At 45.6% G+C, this 26,241-nt stretch overlaps 1 protein-coding gene across 5 annotated transcripts in view; it reads left to right on the top strand.

Annotated features, from left to right (window-relative positions):
* POLRMT (RNA polymerase mitochondrial) overlaps positions 1-26,241 on the top strand; it is a 304,233-nt gene that overhangs the window by 150,245 nt on the left and 127,747 nt on the right. For 4 of the 5 annotated variants that reach the window (XR_013272200.1, XM_077475628.1, XM_077475624.1 and 1 more), the window contains 2 exons: positions 22,377-22,526; positions 25,231-25,398. Coding sequence is in view for 4 of the 5 variants with exons in the window: in XM_077475628.1 (XP_077331754.1) it covers positions 22,377-22,526; positions 25,231-25,398 (318 nt within the window). In the remaining variant the exon portion in view is untranslated. The remainder of the gene's footprint in view (positions 1-22,376; positions 22,527-25,230; positions 25,399-26,241) is intronic. The other variant, XM_077475625.1, reaches the window with a different exon arrangement.

The following is a 26,241-nucleotide window of genomic DNA, read 5'->3' as shown; positions in this document are numbered from 1 at the left end:
CACCGATCGGTCTCCTCCCCTTGTGAGTCCCCTCCCCACACAGTTAGAATCACTCCCATAGGGAACATATTAACCCCTGCAGCGCCTGCTGGTGTTAACCCCTTCCCCGCCAGTCACATTTACACAGTAATCAGTGCAATTTTATAGCACCAATCGCTGTGTAAATGTGAATGGTCCCAAAAATGTGTGAAAAGTGTCCGATATGTCGTCACAATGTCGCAGTCACGAATCGCAGATCACCGCCATTACTATATACTAAATATATCCTCTATTTTGTAGGCGCTATAACCTTTGCGCAAACCAATCAATATACGCGTATTGTGTTTTTACCAAAAATATGTAGAAGAATACGTATCGGCCTAAACAGGGAATTTTTTTTTCTTTTAAATGGGATATTTATTATAGCAAAAAGTAAAAATATTGTGTTTTTTTCGAAATTGTCGTTCTTCTTTTGTTTATAGCTAATTATAGTTATTGTTTATAGTTAATTAAAAACAAACAAACGCAGAGGTGATCAAATACCACCAAAGGAAAGCTCTATTTGTGGGAAAAAAATGACTTACATTTTGTTTGGGTGTAATGTCGCACGACTGCGCAAATGTCCATTAAAGCAACGCAGTGCCGAATCGCAAAAAGTGGGTAAAATCGTCCGGGGCTGAAGTGGTTAAAGACTATAAATCTGCTGACCGAACCCCCTTCCTCCCCTCTTCCTCTCCCCCCCCCTCTTCCCCCCCCTCCCTCTCCCCCCCCCTCTTCCCCCCCCTCCCTCTCCCCCCCTCTTCCCCTCCCCCCCTCTTCCCCTCCCCCTCTCTTCCCCTCCCCTTCACCCTCCTCTCCCCTCCCCTTCCCCTCCCCTTCCCCTCCCCTTCCCCTCCCCTTCCCCTCCTCTTCCTCTCCTCTTCCCCTCCTCTTCACCTCCCCGCTTGTAGAGGTGTATAGTACGTCCACAAATACTCACCTTACTTTGTGTTGGCCATTCGGGTCCCTAGCAGGGCCTGAGGACGCAGAGGGGCGTGTCCGCAAGGTCACGTGGCGCTGTGTAATAGATGAAACATCCACACACACAGAACTCAATGCATAGCTGAGGGGGAAGCGCTGAGGATGCCACTCTCATTTCAGAAAGACTTTTTAACTGAAGAGAGGCAGTCTGTCACACTAAGAGACACCAGAGCGCTGGGCACGTAAGAGTGTAAACAGGCATTGTTTACACCCTTAAAAACTATTGTTACTTAGCAGCAAAAGAACTGTTATTTTGGTGACATTGTCTTTGCTAGAATTGTTGTCAAGCAAATATTTTGAGTTTACCTCTGCTTTGTGCTTTGCACTATCTCTTCCAGACCTACCGTAAAGGTACCTAAGGTGTCACCCCCAGGCGCTGGGAATCCCAGTTATGCCTCCATACTGTCTTCGAGATCAGACATGGCAAGCCAGGGTGAGTCAATTGAAGCTAGTGGTGGTGCAACTGCTTCACACACTTCAGCCCCTGTATATGTGACTGAAGATGCATTTTCCTCTGCCTTACAAGGCTTAGAAGGATGATTAGCAGCTTTAATCGCATCCTCCATCCAAGTGTATAGGAAGCGTCCTAGATCCCCCTTCCCCCACCTTAGACTTTTTACAGTCAGTATAGGGTCCAAAAGAATTATGGGGACAGGATGGGGTATTGCCCTCAGATGATCGGGTGGAAAAACATGCAGATTATTCCTCTGCGGAAGAAACAATACTTGAAGTTCCTACTTCACAATCTGAAGTACAGAGCCTTACAAAGATATTAGCTGAAGGTCCGGTCTCCTTCTTGGGTTCTTTACAGCCTTTGCATGCGTTTTCCGTCCACACATTACTAAAAAAGCTTATTTATACCGAATTGGATCGTCCGGGTAAGCATTTTTCCCCTCCAAAGAGACTCCTATGGAAGAAAAAAGTTTAACTTGCCCAGTGGACAATGCGCTTATGCTTAAAGATCCAACAGATAAGAAGTTGGAAGGTCTGTTAAAATCCTTGTTTCCTTAGCAGGTACTGTTGCTTAGCCTGCAATTGCAGCTATAGGCATCTGTCAGTCCTTAAAGGACCAGTTCACAGATGCTCTCAAATGAGCTCCCTGCACAACAAGCACAGGAACTGGCCGAGCTACCTAAAGCATTATGCCTTGCTATAGATGCTATGAAGGATTCTATTCACCAGGCATCACACCTTGCGATTGTACTTGTACATATGCAAAGGACCCTTTGGTTGGTCAGCTGAAATGCCTTGCAAGAACCTTCTAACTAGTTTCTCCTTTAAGGGAGAATGATTATTTGGCGATAGTTTGGATAAATACATTCAAACAATTTTCAGTGGAAAGAGTACTCTTTTGCCAGTCAAAAGAAAATATAAGCGTCCTTCGTTTAAACTGTTTGGTCTCCGCCATCAGACCAGGCATAAAAGAAGACCAGGGGCCGCAAGTCTGCAAAGCAGAATACAAGACCTCGTTATGTAGAGGCATCTCCCCTCACCAAGGTAGGGGGAAGACTTCTGATGTACTCAGAAGTCTGGCAAAGGGAGATTCAGGACAAATGGACTCTCTCCACAGTGTCTCTAGGATACACGCTAGAACTTCGAGAGTTTCCACAGTCTCGTTTTCTGAGATCAAACATTCCCAAGGATCCAGGGAAAAGGCAATTCCTGTTGCAAGCATTAGACCAATTATTGGCTCAAGGGGTGATCAGACAGATTCCCAAGCAAGAGCAAGGTTTGGGGTTTTACTCAAACCTATTTACGGTGCCAAAGCCAAATGGGTATATTAGACCAAGTCTAGATCTACGGAATCTAAATCAATTCCTGAAGATCCGCTCCTTTTGCGTGGAGTCAATCAAGTCAGTCGTTTCCATCCTGCAAGAAGGAGAACTCCTGGCATCCATCGACATCAGAGATGCATATCTGCACGTCCCAATGTTTCCTCCTCACCAGAGGTTTCTGCGGTTCGAAGTTGAACATAAGCATTTTCAGTTTATAGCCTGGGCTTACTACAGCACCTCGGGTATTCACTAAGATATTAGCCCCACCTCTAACCAGGTTAAGGGCATAGGGCATAACTGTCTTGGCTTACTTAGACGATCTATTGTTAATAGACCAGTCAGAGGCTCGCTTGAAGCAAGGTGTAGCCATTACAAGCAGTTACCTGGAAGGTTTGGGTTGGATTCTCAACCTAAAGAAATCCTCCTTAAAGCCACTAAGAAAGCTGGAGTATCTGGGCCTGATCATAGGCACAGCCCAGAAAAGGTTGTTCTTGCCTCCCACAAGGATCAGCTCCATACAAGAGCTGGTGAGGATGATCTATTGTTAATAGACCAGTCAGTGGCTCGCTTGAAGCAAGGTGTAGCCATTACAAGCAGTTACCTGGAAGGTTTGGGTTGGATTCTCAACCTAAAGAAATCCGCCTTAAAGCCACTAAGAAAGCTGGAGTATCTGGGCCTGATCATAGGCACAGCCCAGAAAAGGTTGTTCTTGCCTTCCGCAAGGATCAGCTCCATACAAGAGCTGGTGAGGATGATCAGGTCGAAGAGAAATCCTTCAATTCACCTTTGCATGAGGTTGTAAGGTAAGATGGTAGCTTCATTCAAAGCAGTTCCCTATGCCCAATTCCATTTGAGACTGTTTTAAAATAGTATCCTTTCTGCTTGGAACAAAATGATTCAAGCTTTGGACTTGCCGATGTGGCTGTCTCCATGAGTGTCCCAAAGCCTCAGTTGGTGGTTACTATCTTGGAACCTGCTGAAGGGAAAGTCCAATTATCTGGAAGGTAGTGATGACAAATGACAGCCTTTCAGGCTAGGGAGCAGGAGCCTTGCCCATCAACATCCTAGAGATTCCGCCAGTGTATCTGGCTCTAGAAACCTGGACCTCCAGGTTAAAGAATTGTCCCTTCAGGATCCAATTCGACAATGCCACGGATGTGGCATATATCAATCACCGAGGGGGAACCGAGAGTCTCTCAGCTCAGAGAGAGGTGAACCAGATTCTAACTTGGGCAGAAGAGACTGTCCCATGCCTAGGGGCAGTTTTCATTCAGGGAGTAGAGAATTGGCAGGTGGACTATCTAAGTCGCCAGCAGTTATTCCCAGGGGAATGGTCTCTTCACCCCGAAGTGTTTTGGGCTGTTTGTCGCCAAAGTTGGGGGACTCCGGACATAGACCTTCTAGCATCCAGATTTAACACAAAGCTAGTCAACTTTGTGTCCAAGTCAAGGGACCCACTTGCATACGGAACAGATGCGTTGGTGACCCCTGGGATCAGTTCTCACTGATCTATAAATTTTCCCCTGATTCAGTTGCTACCTCGAGTTCTTTGCAAGATCAAGCTGGAAAGAGAGTCTAATACTGGTAGCACCAGCATGTCCAGAAGGTCATGGTATGCAGAGATCGTAAAGATGGCAGTGGATGGTCCATGGCCCCTCCCACTAAGGCCAGACCTACTATCTCAGGGGCCGATATTCCATCCTACTTTACGAACGCTAAATTTAACAGCTTGGCTATTGAGAACCACATTCTGAAGAAACGTGGGCTTTCCAGGTCAGTTATCTCTACTTTGATTAATGCTAGGAAGCCAGCTTCTAGACCTATATATTATAGAGTCTGGAAAGTTCATGTTTCCTGGTGTGAATCCAAGGGTTGGCACCCTCGGAGATATATCATAGGCAGAATTCTTGCCTTTCTACAATTAAGCATAGAGATGAAGTTGACCCGGAGTACTATTAAGGGCAAAGTCTCAGCCTTATCAATTTTTATTTCAAAGACCGCTTGCTATGCGTTCTTTAGTCCAGGGTTTCATGCAAAGAGTGCTGCGGATTAATCCGCCAGTTAAATCACCCTTAAGCCCTTGGGACTTAAATGTAGTTGTGTCGGTGTTACAAGCCATTTGAACCGTTTCTTCTGACTAGGAAGCTGATATTTTTGGTTGCTATATCCTCAGCAAGGAGGGTTTTAGAATTGCCTGATCTTTCTTGTAAAGAGCCATATTTGATTATTCATGAGGACAGAGTGATGTGGTTTCAGGCTTTCATCTGAATGAAGATATTGTCCTGCCATGGTTTTTCCCAAGACCATGTTCCAGGGAAGAAAAGTCACTACATTGTCTAGATCTAGTGAGAGCAGTGAAAATCTATTTAAAGAAAACTGCTCAGATTCGTAAGACTGATGTCTTATTCTTCTGCGAGAGGGTCCTAAAAAAGGACAGGCAGCGCCAAAATCCACTGTCACTAAGTGGATTCAGCAAGTTATAATTCAAACTTATGATTTAAAGGGAAAGATTCTCCCTTTTCAAGTTAAGGCGCACTCTACCAGAGCGGTTGGTACTTCTTGGGCAGTGCGTCACCAGGCCTCCATGTCTCAGATCTGCAAAGCCGCGACTTGGTCTTCAATACATACATTTGCAAAATTTAATCAAGTGAATGTAAGATGAAATAAGGATATTGCCTTTGGGCGAAGTGTGCTGCAGGCAGCAGTATAAGTCCTCAGGTCTGGGGGTTATCCTACAGGTTGTGTCTCCCTCCCCTCAAGTAGCATTGATCTGGAACATCCCACTAAGTAAATACTTGTGTCCTATGATAGGATGATAGGATTTTTAAAACAGCTTACCTGTAAAATCTTTTTCTTGGAGTACATCATAGGACACAGAGCTTCCACCCCTCTGTTTTATGGGGTGAGGGTATATTGCTTATTAAGGATGAGCTCAGGCATGTTCGCATGGAACACGTGCAGAGCCCGCCAGGAAGTCGGTGCAGGGCTGTGCTAATCACAGGCGGTGAGATATTGCCCGATCTCTGCATCGGGGCAATGTCTCACTGCCTGTGATTAGCGCAGCGGTGTGCCGACTTCCTGGCAGGCTCTGCACGTGTTCCATGCGAACACGCCTGAGCTCATCCCTATTGCTTATATTGCTTGGCTGCAAAAACTGAGTGCTCTTGGAAGGAGGAGGGGTTATATAGGGAGTCAACTTCCTGTATTGGTTATACCAGTGTCAACACCTGAAGGTAGGCCCATAACCCACTAAGTAATTACTTGAGGCTCTGTGTCCTATGATGTACTCCAAGAAAAAGATTTTTACAGGTAAGCGGTTTTAAAAATCCTATTTTTTCGCCAGTGTCTAAGGTGTTGGTCACGAGTAAAGATGTGTTGTAGTGTGCGAAGCTCCACTGGTAGTTATCCTTGCTGGGGCTAGCCATGCTGACCAGATCCGTTCTGATGTCTTTTCATTGGCTAAATGAATGGTACCCGGGCCTCGTGTCCGAAGAAACTAGGTTTTGCTTGCGAATGCTTCTCTTTGAAGAGCTGGGCCCTGGGATCCAGCACTTTTTGGTAGTGAGGCCATAAAGTTTTTACTGGCATGGTGATGTCGCAGATCCAGGATTGTGGGTAACCCAAGATTCCCCGGTTCCTAAAGGTTTCTTAAAAGGTCTCTGAGCCTACCGTTAAGGGTGAAGATTTGTCTTTATCTCTGGCAAAACCCTGCTGCGAGGATAAGGTAAGGGAGATTTTCTCAGGAATTTCTCCTTCTATGTATAAAGCTGTCATACCTATGTGTCACCACTGGGGGCTGTATTGAGCACTCATCGTCCTGACGCTGGAAACAGCAAGGAAGCCTTCACTCTCTCCTCCAGCCACAACAGATCCTCCGGTAAGAAGGGGGTGGGGGTCTGGTCTCCTCCCATGCCCGCAAATATTTGTTTTTGCCCCTTTAGGGGACAGGATGCAAAGTAGTTGCCTTTTTTTAAAAAAAAGAAAAGGTACAGACCTTACCCCTGCCATGCATGCATGTCCACAAAACGCCGCTCGTGCGGGAAAGCACTGACCTTTGAAAGGAAAGGGGGCGTGGCTAAGGCCGTCAGACGCCAGCCACATATGAGGAAGCTGGTTTTAGCACTGTATGTGAAAGCTGTTGCTGGCTGTGGAGGGACAGAGCAGGCGGATGGCTTGGTCAGGTTAGTGAGCACAAGCTTACTCCTTTGGCACATTATACTTTACTGAAGCTAGGGTTAATAGCAGCTAATGGTCGCTGAACTATAGCCTAGCAATGTACATTCTTTTGCCTCTATGCTTCAGGCTATGAAGGGTAATGGGACCAGGAACTGCTCTAAAAGGTAATTTGTTTTTCACTGTAAACTAAATCCATTTCCAAAAGAATGTCATCCTCCTCTGAGAGGGATACGGCTAGTCAAATTGAGCCGTCAGGGGTAGAACACTTCAGTCCATGTATATATCATACAAACTGTTTTTTTCTTCTACCATTTGAAAATTTGAAAAGAAGATTAATGCTATCATTGCTATGATGTCTCTCCATAGTAGGACTAAACTTAGCAGATTCCCATCTACTCCTCGGGCCCTTTTGTTGAGGTGCAGGAGGCTGGGGATCAGGAAGATCTTTCCAAATATTGGAAGATACTTATTCTCTTTGGAGGATCCTAATATGGAAGGAGATGCATCACAAGTCAGGTTGCTTGTGTACTTCCTTACTCAACCTTTTTGCTGCCTGCAGCACAGGCTCTTGAGGTATCTACCTCTAATTGGGTTCATTAGAACCTCCACTACCTGGGATGTTTTTTCCTATTCATGCACAGCTAAAAGAAAAAAAAAAAAGAAAAAGAAAAAAAAGCGTATGTACTATGGATGGGAACATCCGAATAAACAATATTATCCTAAGAGGCATGAAGGAACTCAGCTATGAGGAAAGATTAGAGGAACTGAATTTATTCACTCTTGAGAAGAGGAGAATAAGGGGGGATATGATCAACGTGTTCAAATATATTAGGGGTCCATATAGTGAACTTGGTGTTGAGTTGTTCTCTGTACGGTCAACACAGAGGACAAGGGGGCACTCTTTACGTCTAGAGGAAAAGAGATTTCATCTTCAAGTACTGAAAGGTTTCTTCACAGTTAGAGCTGTGAAAATGTGGAATAGACTCCCGCCAGAGGTGGTTCTGGCCAGCTCAGTAGATTGCTTTAAGAAAGGCCTGGATACTTTCCTGAATGTACATAATATAACTGGGTACTAACATAGGTAAAGTTGATCCAGGAAAAATCCGATCGCCTCTTGGGGGATCAGGAAGGAATTTTTTTCCCCTGCTGTAGCAAATTGGAGCATGCTCTGCTGGGGTTTTTTTTTTTTTTTTTTTCTCGCCTTCCTCTGGATCAATTGTGGGCATACAATTGGGTATTTGGATTGTACGATTATTTTTTATTTTATTTATTTGTTTTTAAGGTTGAACTGGATGGACTTGTGTCTTTTTTCAACCTGACTAACTATGTAACTATGTATGGTAACTATGTAGCTATCCTCCCAAGAAATTCTCCACACTTTATCTATGAAAGAGGATTTCTATGAAGAAAATGGGGTGTTCCAGCAATTGATGCTGCAATCGCCTCAGTGAGCAGAGTCTCACATGTTCCGTGGGTAATGTATTGATGTTAAAGAATCCAGCAAATTAAAGTTGGAATGTCTTTTGCAGTTCAGTAGTGCAGCCGGTTCTTGCTGCAATTGGTGTATCTCAGTCCATTAACCCTTTAACGTTGGTGGAGCACATTTTGAGTCACGCTAACTCATTGAAAAATGTGGACTTCAAAGGGTTAAGGGACAGTTTGTGGCGATACCTGAAATTCTGCCTGATCAGCAGGCCTGGCAATGGGCTGGTGTATCTGACACACTATGTGTCACAGCAGATGCAATGAAAGGCTCTATCATTTTAAGCCTTATGGCTTATGCTTGGACAACTGCATTCTCGCAGAGTTCTCTGGCTGAAATGTTGATCAGCCGAAGCACCTTGTAAAAAGCTCATAGCCAGTTTGTTTCCCTTCATGGGGTATGGCTATTTAGAGATGATTTGGATAAGTACATCCAAAAGACCTCTAATAGGGTAAATCTCTCTTTACCAGTATTTCTCCTTTTATTGTGCTGCCTCTCCTATGCCAGGGGCATCTGCCTCTAGGCAGTCTTGACGGCCTCAACCGTCAGGTTCAAGGGAAAGTCCCCAAGGGCAGCACCAGGATCTTGGGGCAGAAAGCCCACAAAGCAGAATGCTAAAGCCTTCTCATGAAGGGGCACCCACACTCATTCGGGTATGGGGAAAGGTCCTGCGATTTTCAAGATCCAGCAGGAACAAGGTCAAGACAGATGGATTTCTGCAGTTTTTTCTCTAGGTTACGACTAGAGTTCAGAGAGTTTCCGTCTCCTCTGAGAATGTTCCTAAGGATCCAGAGAAAAAAGAAGTCTCTCTCTCTGGCCTCATTCATCAGCTGTTATCCCAGTCGGTGATATCAGAGGTTTCCTTAGTGGAACAGGGGGTTTTTGCTCAAACCATTTAAGGTTCCAGAACCGAACAGAGAGGTAAGACCCAGTCTATGAGAAGATCTGAATTGGCACTTTTTTTTATAATTGTAATTTTTATTAATTTTCAAAGCAAAAACAATACACTTGTGCATTGGAAAATTCAGTAAGCAGAGATAAATATAGATCATAGCGAAAAACATTAGTTACAGAAGACAGAGAAAAATGTCCACATATGCAGACACAAGGGTGAACTGCATAACCATGTCTTGTACAATGAATAACAAACAGTTTATGTAAATCAAAACAAACAATTCCGTGCAACAGGAGGCCGGTGGCCAGAAAAAGGCAAAACAACCGAACATTCACATGGTCATCATAGTGAGTCCCGGGGGGGGGGGGGGGGGGGATAAGTTACCCGGAGGATTAGGTAGGGAAAGGTGGGGTGGTAGCCGGCAATAAAGTGCCACGATCGGCAACTGCAGTCAGATGGATATACAGGTGGGGGGGGGGCCGTATTCCGACCGATCCCAGGGTTCCCACACTTTATCAAACTGGGGAACCAAATCATGCACCAAGGCCGTCAGACACTCCATTCTCCGAATTTCGGACACCAATTGGAGAAATCTAGGCCAGGGGGGAGTTGCTCTGGACAGCCAACACAGCGGGATAAGCCTCTTAGCAGCTAGTAAAATGTAAGAGACCAGCCGATTGGTATTTTTAGGTATGCCTGGAATAGGGAGACCCAGCAAACAGTATAAGGGATCGATCGGGAGGGACACCCCCATCACCTTCACCACCAACGATCCCCACCACTATCCAGAAAGGCCGTATCAAGGGGCATTTCCAGAAAATATGAAACAGTGACCCAACTTCAAGTCCACGTCTCCAATGGCATGGCGAGACTGAAGAATCGTATTTGTGGATGACATCGGGGGTCTTATACCAAAACATAAGGATTTTTATTGCCGTTTCCCTTTGCGTGACACTTAGAGGATTTAAAGGTAGAGGACCAAATCCTATCCCATGTCTGCAGGGGGATAGGTTTGTCCAAAAACTCATATACAGATGTGTAAGTTCATTTAGAGGAGTCGACTCATGGAGGATTCGGTGAATAGAGGAAATTAAATTAAGTTGATGGGGACCCTGAGCGCAGAGGTGCTCAAAGGCTGTGGGACTGTCGAGGATTAAAGTCGGAGATTTGGAGCTAAAGAAGTGTGTGACCTGTAGGTAGAAGTAAAACGAGTGTTTGGGGATGTCATATTTTTCCCGCAAGGTCTCAAAAGCATGGAGTCTACGTGAAACAGGGTGTACCAGGTTTCTGAGTTGGAAAAGAGGGGGATCTAGCCACGGGGAAATCCTACCCATAGACAAGCCATCAGGGATAGTAGGGTTAAATAGGACATTCGTGAGGGGGGGCAGGCCGATGAGAGGGAGTATTTTTTGTTACACTTTTGCCACAAGTCTAAAGTGAAGGACATTGGGGCCGTACATTGACGTCTAAGGTTAGGGTGTAGTGGGGATGGGAGCGCCCCAGATCAGGGAGCATGGGTGAACCAGATACAGGACCCCCTTCTCAATTGCAGCCCACCGACTCGTGGCATTAAGAGAGGACCAGGTAGCAATGATTCGTAAATGTGTAGCATGATAATATTTCACAATATCGGGAGCTCCCAATCCCCCCGACCTCTAGGCGCAAACACCACTGAGCTGGCAAAGCGATGGGACCTGTCAGCCCATATAAATTTTAGAAAAAGTCGTCGGAGAAGTTTAAGCTGTGGGGTTGGGATGGCAACTGGCAGTGTCTCAAAGTGGTAGAGCAGTCTGGGCAAGACTGACATTTTAAGGACGTTGATCCTGCCCAGTAGGGATAAAGGGTATTTAGACCAGGTCAGTAGTGAATTATTTATATCCTGAAACGGGGCAGGAAAATTTGCACGGAACAGGTGGGAATAAGAAGGAGTCAGAAAAACCCCCAGGTATTTGAATGAGTCACTGCACCATCTATAGGGATAAGATTCTTTCAGTCTAGAGAGTTGTGTGGCGGGGATGTGTATGGGAAGGGCCTCAGTCTTGGAGGTGTTAACCCTGTACCCAGAAATACCCCCAAAGGATGTTAGTAGCTTGTGCAATGAGGGGAGGGAGATCTGTGGATTGGTAATGGTTAGCAAGATGTCGTCTGCAAAAAGTGATAATTTATACTCTCCCTGTCGCATCACCACCCCACGGATATCTGGATGAGAGTGTATGGCCTCAGCCAGGGGTTCTAGACATAAAATAAATAACAGCGGAGATAGAGGACACCCCTGCTGAGTACCATTTAACAGGGGGAAGCAAGGCGACAGAAAGGACGACATCTGTACCTGGGCAGTAACCGTTGAGTACAAAGCTTCAAGTGCCCTCAAGAAGGGACCCTTGAACCCATAGACCTTGAGCGTGGCGAACATATAAGGCCAGCTAAGCCTATCAAAGGCCTTTTGGGCGTCCAAACTAAGTAGAAGTGCTGATTTGTTGGTCCTATCCAGAAGATCGACCAGGTTGATCGTACGGTGGGTGTTGTCTCCAGCGTGTCTGCCAGGGACAAACCCCACCTGATCTCTGTGAATACGTTTGGGGGCAAGAACTGATAGCCTGTAGGCGAGGATTTTCGTAAATATCTTGTAGTCAGAATTCAGAAGGGCTATAGGCCTATAATTGTCTGGGATGGAGGAATCCTTACCCGGCTTGGGAATCACTGAGATGGAGTGTGAAAAGTGGGGATGGGGAGGGGTACCCTTTAGTAGGGAATCAAATAAAGTGAACATGTGTGGTCCCAAAATGTCTAGGTAGGTTTTATAGTAGAAATAGGGGAAACCATCAGGGCCAGGTGACTTATGCGATGGTAGTTCCCGTACTACATCAGCGAGCTCCTCCGCCGTTACTGTCTTATTAAGGGCCTCTAAATCACTCAGCGAGAGCTTAGGGAGTTTAAGATTGGAGAAAAAAGCCTTAAATTTCTCTTGAGTAAAGTGAAAATGGTTTTCTGGGGATAGACAATTGTAGAGTTTGTGGTAAAATTTGCCAAAGATGTTTGAAATTTCTGCCTCATCCAAAGCAGCGATTTGGCTGCTCGGTCAAGTTGCGCTGTTTTAATCTGTTCTCTAAGGAGAGTGACCCTCCGCAGCCTCTCCACCGTGGGGGCGCCCAGGAGCTTCCGCTCAGTCGAGAGAAGAGCAGAAGTTAGCGATCGGATAAGTTCGGACCTGTCTCTCTTCAATCTAGAGCTCTCTGCAATACAGGCGCCTCTAAAAACGGCCTTATGGGCCTCCCACAGGGTGGAATAATCCAGGACCGACCCTTTGTTCAGTTGGAAGAATTCTGTAAGGCTCTTCGCGAGGACAGAGCGGGAGCTTTCAGAATGTAAGAGGTGGCTGTTAAGCCTCCAGTGATGGGATCTAGGGTAGGCCTGGGTGAGTAAGAGATCTAAGGTAATGGGGGCATGATCAGACCAGGTAATCGGCAACACCTCAGAATCGACCACGTGTGGGATGAGAGGGGCAGATATAAGAAAGTGATCGAGCCGGGAATACATTTTATGAACTGGAGAATAAAAGGTAAATTGCTGAGCTGTGGGATGTTTAATCCTCCATGAGTCGAAAAGCCGATAGGATCTAATAAGCTGACGGAATGAGGTGGCTTGGGAAGCCATCCTCCTGGAGGGTGTGGATAAGAACAGAGTTTTTCTATCTCTAGAGGGAGACATGACCAAGTTAAAGTCCCCTCCGACTATCATAAAAGGCTGGGATGGGCAGTGAGGGGAATCAAGCAGGCCACTAAGTAAGTCAAGCTGACCAACATTGGGGGGCATACAGGTTGACAAGAGTCAGGGAGGTGTTAAAGTGTTGACATTCTAAAACTAGGTATCTGCCATGGGGGTCTGCATGGGATTTTTTAACCTTAATGGGACATGTCTTTTTGATCAAAATCGCAACACCTGCCTTGCCTGTGGGGTCAGAGGCTAGGAAGGAGGTAGGAAAGTGTTTGGAGGCAAACTTAAGGGAGCCATCTGCTTTAAAGTGGGTTTCTTGCAACATAATCACGACCGCACCAGAGGACCTGAATTCCTTCAGGGCCAGCCAGCGCTTACGTATGGATCCTAAACCTTTTACATTATAAGACAGAATTTTTAAGGCCATAAGGGTGAGTTAAATAGATAAGCATTTGTAAGTACCTGGGAATTGTGGTACAGCCTATTGTAAGTAACATTAAACCGGGACATCATTCGACTGAATGTGTCTTTGGCGTAAGTTATACCCCGGCGATGGGAAAAAAGCAGGAGTACCCAAAGCCAGAATAGCCTGAGGCCTAACCAACCTACGTAGTGCATAACAAAGCAATGAAACTGAGCTATAAAAGTGGACATAGTAGAACATAAAACTTTAGTAAAATACATTAACAAAAACATCAGAAAAATAATAACAAAAATAAAAAGAACAAAAAAAAAGAAGAGAACATCTGGATGACCTGAGGGAGTCATGTGCCTCAGGGGACCCAGAGAATCAACCCAGGTCAAGAGGGTCATGGCCGGACGATCACCAGGGGTGGTCGGACTGAAAAGAGGAAGGGCCATCTACTCTCCTTATGAGATCGGAATTTAACAAATAACATTAACATCGTATAGTTCTTGTAGAAAAACGGAACCCCATGGGACGGGAAAAAGAGTCCCAGCTTGAAGAGTCAAGGCAAAGGACAAACTGAATGTTACCATAGCAACAGGAACTTCTCCCTTCAAATTCACAGGGGAAAGGGAGAAGATGAGGGATTATAAGCAGTAAACAAAAAACAAAACTAAACCACGAGGGAACTGGCGAGAGGGTTCAGGGGGGTTGTTTGGAGAACCGTGGATGCTGGAGTGTAGAGGGGTGCCTCCTGGATTTGCTTCTCACGGGCGTCCAGATGCCGCTTGGAGTGTTGGGTAGCGGGCGAATCTGGGCTTCGGCGTAGTGCATGTCCTCCTCAGGAAGAGGAGGGAGGCCAAGGCTCTTTAAAAAGGATTCGCTTTCCGGAAGGTCCCGTAGGGTGTGCTGAGCTCCGTTTTTTGACACCATCAGACGAAAGGGGAACCCCCAGAAGTATGGAACCTTGTGATGTTGCAAGTAGGAGGTGATCGGCCGAAGGTTCCTACGTTTAGCCAGGGTGATGGGAGAAAGGTCACTAAAAATCTGCAATTTCACCCCTTGGTAGGTGATTTGAGGTTTGTTGCGCGTGGATTGGATCAATGCCTCCTTGCTTTCGAAGAAGTGGAACCGGACAACAACATCCCTGGGTCTGGCTCCAGCAGGAGGTTTGGGGGCCAGAGAGCGATGTGCTCTATCAAGGCGCCAGTCTATGTCCAGGACCGTGGGGGCCAGGGTGTTAAAGAGGCCCAGGAGGTAAGGACGTAGATCAGAGTCTCCCACAGTCTCCGGGATACCTCTAAAGCGTAAGTTCTGGCGTCTCTCTCTATTTTCCAGGTTCTCCTGTTGCAGTTGGGAGACTGAGAGGCGGAGGTTATGGTTGTCCTCTTCAACGGTTTGGACATAGCTAACCATCTGGTCAAATTTATTTTCGAGTGTGTCCGTATGCTCTCCCAGCTGGTTAATCTCCTTTCTCAGTTCCACCGCAAGTTTATTTACCTCGGGTGAGACATTAGTTGTGATTTGTTGAAGCAAAAAGTGTAATTTGGCGTCCAACTTGGCATCCAAAATAGCAGGGGTAAGGATCCCCTGCGTTGGGGGGACCCGGGTCAGGGGCCTGGAGAGCATTAGCTGGGGGGGTGCCAGAGCCCTCAATCCCCAGAGTTGAATCCATAGTGGCGAAGGGATCCGGCGGGGAATGAGAGGGTGCAAGTTGAGATCTCGTGACAAAACGATCCATAATAGGCCCTGTCTGCTGTTCAGGGATTTGTTTGTAATGTTCCTGTTGCTGACCGATTTTTTTTTCCCATGGGGTGCTTTGGTACTGTAAAGATAAGAAAAGCTTACCCCCGGATCTGTTAGTAGCTAGTGTTGCTTAGCGGGGGTCATGGAGAGCAGGTAGACCCCTTAACTCATTTAAGAGCCATGGTGGTTAAAAGTGATGGTGATCATGTTGATTACTGGTGGTGGGTGCAGTCAATTCCAGGAGGTTTAATTTCCCCTTCACCCTATGAAGCTGTGATAATGGCAGCTATGAGAAACTGGGTGTAGCAGGGTGTAGCAAGATGGCCACCAGGATCCAATATAGGCCGGAGCCAGGGGCCTTGCCTGGAGAGGGCTGCCAGATAACCTGTTGTTGCCTGCTGCAATGAGACGTGGGTTTCAGTCCCTCAAAAACTCTCAGGGGAGTCTCAAATAGGTATCCACCTGGCGGTGTGGAGAGGGGATAGTACAAGGGAGAACACAAACAGCTCCTCAGGGGACTCACCAGGCCAGAGGGATGCAGAGTAGGGGGTCCCAGATGGCTCCTATGCGCGGAGATGCAGCGATTCAGCGGCCGAGTTTGTCCCCTCCGGGTAGCCTGGATCCGCCGCCAGAGCGGCCCTCGGGGAGCTCCGCAGGATAGGCCGGTGTTTATGGAGGCCTAGAAGGCCACAAGATGGCGCCCGGCGAGGCGCCTAGCAGCGGCCGCAACGGGCCGAATCCCGCGGTCCACGGACGGCGGATGGCGGCCAAACTCATATATAGCTGTAGAAGAGGACCCGGCGAACAGGGTAATCCGGGATATGGGCGCCTGGAGTAATCTGGAGCGGAGGATGGCACCAGATTGTCGGAGATCCGACAGAGCTCCAGAGGAAAGCGTCCGTCTTCGGTTCCGGCCGGCCACGTCCCCCCTGAATTGGCACTTAAACATCCGATCCTTTCATAATTTGATCGGCTGTGTCCATCCTGCAAGGAGGGGAGTTGCATATCTCCATGTGCCAAATTTTCCCGCTCATCAGAAATTTCTGCGTTTTGAAATATAAAATTATCTTTTCAGTTGTGGCCCTGCCATTCGGCTTAGCCACAGCACCACAAGTGTTCTGAAAGATTCTGGCACTTCCTTTAGCCAGATTAAAGGCGCAAGGCATAGCGGTCCTAGCCTATTTAGACATTCAGTCTCAGCCGTAACTATCTGAAATCTCTAGGTTGCATACTCAACCCAGGAAGATTCTCCTTAAAACCATCTAGGAGATTACAGTACTTGGGGGGGCTGGTTATAGATACCATACAGAAAAAGATATTCTTACCCCAGACAAGAATCCGTTCCATTGTAGGACTAATTCAACTTATCAAAACAAAGGAAAATTCCTTCTTTCGGCTGTGCAGGAGATTTTTAGGGGAAATGGTGGCCTCAAGGTCATCCCTTACTCACAGTTTTATTCAAAAACTGCTTCAAGACACCATTCTGTCGGTCTGCAATAAAAAAGGATTTAGACCATGTTTGTTCCAATACGCTTGGCTCCCGACATAATTCAGAGCCTAAATTGGTGGCTGTTATCCAGCAAAAGGGAAAATCTTTATCCTGGAAGGTGTTAACAACAGATGCCAGCCTTCTGGGAAGCAGCCCTGGAAAGAAGATTCTGTCCAGGGGAGATGGTCCAGGTTAGAGGACCTTGCCTATCAACTTTTTTTTGGAAGTTTGGAAGCACATCTGGCCCTAGAATCTTGGACGGTCAGACTACAGGACTGTCCTGTCAGGATTGCCTGACAAGGCTGTGGTGGTGGCTTACATCAGTTACCAGGGGGGCACATGCAGCCCAAAAAGAGGTGAATAATGTACTAGCTTGGGCAGAGATCAGTGTCACTTGTTGCAGAACGGGGAGATGCTGTTTACATTGGCATCTCCCCGTGAGACGATCGCGGGTATCCCCAGCGGTGCGCACGTGATGGCAGGACGCCAAATTCAACTGGAATTACCTGTACGCCAGTTTGCCTGCCCGTGCCATTCTGCCAACATACATTGTCATGCGCCGGTCGGGAACTGGTTATAGAAGAAAATTCTTCCTTCTCATGTTAGAGCCCACTCGTCCAAGGCGATTAGTGCCTCTTGGGTGGTACATCATCAGGCCTCTATGGCTCAGATGTGTAAGGCCGTGACTTGGTCTTTGGTTCATACCTTTATCAGATTTTGTCAAATCAAATTAAAGGTCATGAGGATATTTCCTTTGGGCGCAGTATACTGCAGGCTGTAGTATGAGTCCTCTGGCTTCCTGTTTTTGTTGTGTCTCCCCCCTTCAGCTGCCATTGCTATGGGACATCCCACATAGTAATTACTATGGCTCTGTGTCCCCGATGTAAGAAAAGAAAACAGGATTTTTATAACAGCTTACCTGTAAAATCCTTTTCTTTGATGTACATCAGGGGACACAGTGGTCCCTCCCTTCTTTGGTATACACTTGTATTGCTTGGCTACAAAACTGAGGACTCCCAGTAATGGGAGGGGTTATATAGGGGAGTACCAGCCTTAAGGGCGTGGCAGTGTCCATCACCTGTCGGTCCGATATGACACACATAGTAATTACTATAGCTCTATGTCCCCTGATGTACATCAAAGAAAAGGATTTTACAGGTAAGCTGTTATAAAAATCCTGTTTTTTTTTTGTCCCAAGTGATTGAATAATGACAAAAAAAAGAAAAATTTTACAAAAACTTGTCACTAAATGATATATTTCTCACACATGCCATGGTTATATGTGGAATTGTACCCCAAAATACATTTTGCCACTTCTCTTGAGTATGGAGATGCCACGTGTGGGACTTTTTGGGAGCCTAGCCGCATACGGGGCCCCGAAAACCAAGCACCGCCTTCGGGATTTCTAAGGGCGTAAATTTTTTTAATTTACTCCTCACTACCTATCAGTTTTGAAGGCCATAAAATGCCCAGATGGCACACCCCCCCCCCCCCCCCCCAAATGACCCCATTTTGGAAAGTAGATACTCCAAGCTAGTTGCTGAGAGGCATGTTGAGTCCATGGAATATTTTAAATTTTGTCACTTTTTTTTTTCTTTTTTCAATTTTCAAAACTTTGAGACAAAAGCGAGGTCTGCAAAATACTCACCATACCTCTCAGCAAATAGCTTGGGGTGTCTACTTTCCAAAATAGGGTCATGGGGGGGGGGGGGGTTATGTCTTCTGGGATTTCCATGGCCTCAGAAACTGTGATAGGCAGTGAAGAATGAAACCAAAAATGTACACCCTTAGAAAGCCTGGTGCTTGGTTTTCGGGTCCTGTACTCAGCTAGGCTCCCAAAAAGTCTCACACATGTGGTATCCCCGTACTCAGGAGAAGTAACAGAATGTATTTTGGGGTGTAATTTCACATATGCCAATGGCATGTTTGAGCAAGATATCAGTGACAACTTTGTGCAAAAAAAAAAATGCATTCCATGGACTCGACATGCCTCTCAGCAAATAGCTTGGGGTGTCTACTTTGCAAAATGGGGTCATTTGGGGGGGGCAGGGGGGGGGGGGTTGAACTGTCCTGGCATTTTATACACAACATTTAGAAGCTTATGTCACACATCACCCACTCTTCTAACCACTTGAAGACAAAGCCCTTTCTGACACTTTTTGTTTACATGAAAAAATTATTTGAACCCCCAAACATTACATATTTTTTTTAAAGCAAAGGCCCTACAGATTAAAATGGTGGGTGTTTCATTTTTTTTTTCACACAGTATTTGCACAGCGTTTTTTTAAATGCATTTTTTTTGGAAAAAACACACTTTTTTTTAAAAATTGAATGCACTAAAACACACTATTGCCCAAATGTTTAATGAAATAAAAAAATATGATCTTAGGCCGAGTACATGGATACCAAACACGGCATGCTTTAAAATTGCGCACAAACGTGCAGTGGTGACAAACTACATACATTTTTAACCACTTCAATACCAGGCACTTAAACACCTTCCTGCCCAGACCAATTTTGAGCTTTCAGCGCTGTCGCACTTTGAATGACAATTGCGCGGTCATGCTACACTGTACCCAAATGAAATTTTTATCATTTTTTTCCCCACAAATAGAGCTTTCTTTTGGTGGTATTTGATCACCTCTGCGGTTTTTATTTTTTGCTAAACAAATAAAAAAATACAGAAAATTTTGGAAAAAAAAAATGTTTTTTTTTGTTTCAGTTTCAAAACTTTGCAAATAAGTAAGTTTTCTCCTTCACTGATGGGCACTGATGGGGTTACACTGATGGGCAATAAGGCGGCACTGATGGGCACCGATGAGGTGGCACCAATGAAGTGGCACTGGTGAGGTGGCATTGATGGACACCGATATGTGGCACTGATGGGTGGCACTGATGGGCGACACGGATGGGCACTGATAGGTGGCACAAATTGGCACTGATAGCTGGCACGGATTGGCATGGATGGGCATGGATAGGTGGCACAGGTGGGCATGGGTTAGTCGGCACAGGTGGGCATGGGTAGGCGGCACAGGTGGGCATGGGTAGGCACTGATAGGCGGCACAGATGGGAACTGATAGGCGGCATTGTATTATAATATATTGTACTAATGGATGCCAATCAGTGCCAATCAATAATGCATGCCAATCAGTGATGCCCATTGTGGGCACTGATTGGCATCCATTTTGGGCACTGATTGGCATCCATTGTGGCACTGACTGGAATCCCTGGTGGTCTAGGGTGGCATACCTTGTCCTTGGCATCCCTGGTGGTCTGGTAGCGTCCCTGGTGGTCCAGTGTGGGCATCCTCGGGGGGGCTGTGCTGAATCGATCAGCACAGACCCCCCCTGTCAGAGGAGCAGCCGATCGGCTCTCCTCTACTAGCGTATGACAGACGCGAGTGAGGAAAAGCCGGTCACCGGCTCTTCCTATTTACACTGTGATCAGCCGTGATTGAACACGGCTGATCACGTGGTAAAGAGTCTCCGTTGGAGACTCTTTACCGAGATCGTAGTTGCCGGGTGTCAGACTGACACCCCCCAACAACGATCGCCACGATGCGCGCCCCCGGGGGCGCGCAGCGGCTCATAATCCTGATCACGTCATATGACGTCCGGTCAGGATTATGCAACCACTTTGCCACCGTCTATTTGCTATAGGGCGGGTGGCAAGTGGTTAAAAGCCTTTACAGGTTACCACTTTAGATTTACAGAGGGGGTCTACTGCTAAAATGACTGCCCTCAATCTGGCCTTCGTGGTGATACCTCATATGCATGGTGCAATTGCTGTTTACATCTTAACGTCAGACCGATGCTTGCGTTCACCTTTGCACGAGAGCAGGGGGGGACAGGGATGCTTTTTTTTCTTCTTCTTTATTTTTAACCACTTCCCGCCCGGTCAATAGCAGATTGACGTCCGGGAAGTGGTTCTGTTATCCTGACTGGGCGTCATATGACGTGTTTCAGGATAACGGCTGCCGCGTGCCTGTGGGGGTGCGCATCGCAGAGATCGGTGGAGCGATGTGTCAGTCTCTTTACCACGTGATCAGCCATGTCCAGTCACAGTTGATCACGATGTAAACAGGAAAATCTGTTGATCGGCTTTTCCTCACTCACGGCTGTCTGCGCCGATTGTTTATCAGCGCCGCCCCCCTCGGATGCCCATACTAGACCACCAGGAGAGCCGCTAGGACAACCAGGGATGGGGTCAACATGTGGATAGCCAGGTATGTACACCATGGCCATCCACATGTGCAAATGACAGCCCAATCTGTGCCCACAAATGGGCGCTGACTGGCACCCTCATATAACAAATTAACTCAGTGATGCCCAGCAATGCCACCCATCAGTGTCAGTGCCAGCCAGCAGTGCCACCCATAAGTACTAATCAGTGCCCATCAGTGCCACCTATCAGTACCACCTCATTGGTGCCACCTCATCGGTTCCACCTTATCAGTGCCCATCATTGAAGAAGAAATCTTCCTTATTTACAAAAAATGTTAACAGTGACAAAGAAAAACTTTTTTTTTTTTTTCCTCAAAATTTCCAATATTTTTTTTTATTTGTTGCGCAAAAAACAAAAATCGCAGAGGTGATCAAATATCACCAAAAGAAAGCTCTATTTGTGGGAACAAAATTATAAAATTGTTTGAGTACAGTGTTATATGACCGCGCAATTGCTACAGCACTGAAAGCTGAAAATTGGCTTGGGCAGGAAGGTGTCCAAGTGCCTTGTTATCTCAGGGAATGTAAATATCCCCTATGATGGCAATAGGTAATGACAGGTGCTGTTTACATCCGGTGAAATCTAAGTCATGAAAAACGTAGCTTCTGGTTTCTTAGACCATAGAGATGATTGGAGCCATTCTGGTCTCTGATCAGCTCTATGGTCAGCTGGCGGAATCACTGGCTGCAATCTCAGGTTCCCTCTTAGGACAGGAGAGCCAGAGAAAAACATGGAAGACAGTGGGGGGTGGGGGGTGGGGGACGGCATTCCTTCCCACTGCTTGTAAAAGCAGTCTAGAGGCTAATTAGCCACTAGGATTGCTTTTACATGAAAGCTGACTGCTGGCTGAAAAGAATGATACCAAGATGATACCTAAACCTGCAGGCATCATTCTGGTATAACCACTCAAAGTCCAGCAACATACCAGTATGTTGCTGGTCCTTGTTGGGCATATATCGTAATCTTTTTTTTCATGCAGCCTGTGGGCTGAACGAAAAAGAGAGATTGATCGGTGGGCATGCCCACCTTTAGAATACCTCCCTTCATCCACCCACTTCTAATGATGGGCATACATGCACCATTTATATATGCTGAAGCATGGGGGCATCCTCCCGAAAAGGTAGGAGCAAAGCGCTCCTCCACCCCTGCTGCCCCCATTCCTCGGCATATATGCTCTTTTTTTTTTTTTTTTTTAACTGTGGTGGTAAAATCACCTCCAACAGTGCTGGAGTCACAGCTTTATGTATCGTGGGAGCAAACACTGTTGCTGTCAAGATAGATAAATCTGCTCTGCAGGTGAATGGCGTACCTGCTAAGCAAATGATGGTTAACAATAAAGCAAAGCAACATTGCAGTATAACAGTAACGTGAAAAAAAACAATATAACTTTGCAAAACAGAAACGTAAAATGAGTAGACTTAAATGAAAAAATAATGCCTGACTTAGATTTTTCTTTTCTTTATGTTAGCAGTCTCCTCCCTGTTATCCTAAAATGGACTTTACAATGACTGACTTACAGGAATGGTTTGAAGAGCAACTGAAAATTGAGAGTTGTGATACTGTGACTATTAACACCGTGGAGGCTATTAAACCAGTTACTGATGCCAAGATGAAAGCGGTAAGGCAAAGTGAAGTTAATGCTTTTCAACAAAGCAAATATAATTCATATAGATATCACATCCTTTTCCCTTGTCCCCAGTACCCCCCCTACACTTTACTTACCAATCCTATATCTACACTCGTAACATAACACCCCTATGGTAGTGGCAGCGCACATATAAGACTGTAATAGTATTACAGCAACAATCCCATTTATATCTCAAACTTGTCCCTCTACCCTTTTTCACTTATCCTTCTCCACTCTTTCTATAGTTTGAGGAGGAGGAGGATCTACCCATACCTGGGATTCCATCTGATGCTATAATAAGGGGTATCAGGCATCCCTTACCATGGATCCCATATTTTATGGATTATTTTTTTTATCACCACCCCAGAACTCCTGCCATTCTTTTAGTAAGGTATCATTAACCTGTACACCAGTCCTCATTTCCTCATATATGGGAACACTCAGGGATATCCATTTTTGTAAAATCAATTTTTGTTCAGTAAATAGAATCTTAATAGCTGTCTTAACTGCTGGTAGATATACCTCTTTTTCTAAATGACCTAGTAGAATTATTTTGGGATCCAATTGTATCTTTGTTTGATAAACCAGATTAATAGTGTCCACTATTTTTTGCCAGCACCTGAACAATTTAGGACATTTCCATTACGTGTAATAAATCAGCAGAGGTTCTCCTGTACTGAGGGCATTCAGATGTATCTCGTCTACCCCATACACTCTATGAATTATATATAATTGGGTTAGGGACTGCTGAGGCGACACTGAGGCCGCGTACACACGCGGGGACTGTTCGCTCAACTTTGTCCGCTGAACAGTGTTTCGGCGGACAGTCCGCTCGTGTGTGGGCTTTCAGCGGACAGTTTCAGCGGACAGTCTGCTGAACAAAGTTTTTCGGAAATTCCGAAAAACTGTCCGCTGAAACTTTGTTTCAGCGAACAGTCCCCTCGTGTGTAGGCTTGTTCGTCAAACTAAGTTCCGCGCATGCTCAGAAAGGATTTACACGCCGAAGTTTGCATTGCAGTGTATAGGACGTCGTTTTCTAGTCCCGTCGTACGTGCCGTTCACGTCATCGCGCACGGTTTCAGCGGACTGTTCGTTCGTCGTGTGTGGGCAAGTCCGTCCATGCTAATTTTGAGCGGACTGTCCGCTGAAACTGTTTGACGGACAAAGTTGAGCGAACAGTCCCCGCGTGTGTACGCGGCCTAGCTGTACTTGTTTCAAAATATTTTGCCCCTGTTCATATGTTAGATCTCCCAAGTCATTTTCCCATCCCCTTCTAGTGGGACAGATAGCCTCCCCCTGAAATTGCCCAATTAAACAGCCATATATAGTGGAAATAAGGCCCTTCTTAATTTGTGTCTTTGCAATAAGATCTAGTTTGTATCTTTAAAGTAAAAGTTCACCTTTACAGAAAAATATGTAAGGTGAACTTACACAAGACCCCCAATCCTGCTGACATAGGCTGCGGCAATCTCCTGTTCCAAGCCCCGGTATTTCCGTGTCAGGAGTCTGGGGCTTAGAAATCCCCTTGGCATCCACGCGTCTTCTGCATAGCTGGCAGGACAGGCTATGTGGCTGCTGTGGCGGTGCTGACCACTTAGAGTGCTCTGAACTGAACTGTCCCTCCTGACGTGGATATACCAGGGCTTAAAACGGAACCGGGGGGAGGGAAGGAGGAGGGGGTCCTGTGTAAGATCACCTTACAGATTTTTCTTTAACAGTGAACTTACCCTTTAACTTGCTAACTTTATTTTGGGCCTGTAAGTGTAAGTATGTACGTTGTCGTAACTGTAAATATTGAAAGGAGGTATATGGGGGCAGAGAGTATTCTCTTTGTAATTCTTGAAATGTTTTTAAAATATTATTAGAATATAATTGTGAGATATATTGAATCCCTAATTCTCTCTACACCCCAAATCTTTCCAATTTATTTAAACCTTTTACTTTATATTTTCCCATAAGGGGGTATAGACTGATATATGTACATATTGCATTATATATCTCATTTCCTGCCACACTTTATTCATAAGTACTAAAGTGGGTTTTTGAGTGACATTAACAAAAGACCCAGTTTCCTATTGATTTATTAAATGACTATGGGGAAAGTTGACTCAACAATAGTGATTGAATTGGATCCATCCAATTAATATAACCCCCCTATTCATGTCTTAATTAACGGATATACATCTTTCTCCTTTTCTGTACTACTTTGTTTTATATTCTAAATCTCCAGTTTCTAAGCCCCCTTTTAGATGATCAGCCCGTTCGGATCAGCCTGACCATTTTTCAGGTGGATCTGAGTGGGCCACCCATTGACTTCTATGGGCAGGCGGATGTCAGCGGAAATGTGTCTGCTGACTCCTGCCTGCCATCCGATTTGTCGTGATCCACTCAAAGTAGACGGATTGGATGGGATTGGATGAAAATGGACAGGCTATTTTATTTTCATCCGATCTCTCCATAGAGAACAACGGGGCTCTGACAGGTCTGTCTCTGCACAGTGAGACTGTGTAATTATATAAATATAACCTGTCATCCGCCTGCTCAGTTGGGATCAACGGAGCGATCCGACACTGAGCTAGCGGAGTCCGTCCAGCATTGCAAGTTTGATTGTTGCCATTGTCCTACAGAATCTTCCTACATTTGCAGTTTAGTATTCCCTGTTTAGCATCTCAAACTAATGTGTGCTGTTTTACAGAGAGCTGTGTTGGATAGTCTCCGCTCAGTCTGGGGTAAAACTCTGCTCCATGCACTGCAAGACTCAAAGAGCCAACTAGCAGAGATCAGCAAGAAGACTCGCAGAATCAATATATATCCCTACCTGTGCCTGTTGGAGGATAAGCAATATGTGGAGCTTATGCTACAAGTCAGTAGAATTTCTCTGTAAATGTGGAGTTATTTGTAATGCAGTCTTCAAATGTTCTGTGATTGCTAGTAAATTAGTGGTAGTATCTGCTTTTAAGACAAACTTGGGAAAAAATTATTTAAATATTTGTTGCCTTTAAAACAGGACAATAAATACTCACCTTTCCCGCTCCATTTCCAAGTTTTTGTTCCACTAAGCCCACTGGGAAACCAACATTTCTAGGATGGTCGATTGCGTTGATTCCCGTGCAGTTTTACAATTATTCCCCTCTAAACCACATATCTAAGTTATATTAGTGACATGAGGTCAGAGGGAGAAACCACTGAAAGCTGTGGGGGACCCAGGGATATAACCTCCTTGTCTCTGGACCCAAAATGAGCATGCAGCAACTGTAACCAGGGAGAAGTCTGGATTGACCGTAATTGATGTGCACCAAAATAGCAATCACTCAGCTAAGTATTTCTTTTTTTGTTTTGTTTTTTTTAATCTTAGACTTCGACAATGAGCTGAGCAGGCTGCTTCCGGATTTTATTTCTTAAATTGAAATGAATTTCTCTTTAATATACACAATGTTTTGTCTTGCATCAATCAATGTGCCTTTTAATCTGAGAATTACCATATTTTTCACTTCATAAGACGCACCTGACCATAAGACGCACCTAGGTTTTAGAGGAGGAAAACAAGAAAAAAATATGATTCTGAACCAAATGGTGTACCAAAATATTTACCAGTGCCCAGGAAATGCAGCCTGACCTGTGCCAAAAAAATGCAGAGTTACCAGTGCCAATAAAATGCAGCCTGACCATTGCCATTATTGCAGCCTTATCATTGCCATCGCTTCGG

The sequence above is a fragment of the Lithobates pipiens genome, unplaced genomic scaffold (assembly GCF_037356315.1).
Source record: "Lithobates pipiens isolate NorthernLeopardFrog02 unplaced genomic scaffold, aLitPip1_a1.2 Scaffold_13, whole genome shotgun sequence".
In the NCBI taxonomy this organism is placed as follows: Eukaryota; Metazoa; Chordata; class Amphibia; order Anura; family Ranidae; genus Lithobates; species Lithobates pipiens.
The sequence above is the reverse complement of the archived record's forward strand: the minus strand, read 5'-3'. Positions and strand labels throughout refer to the sequence as shown.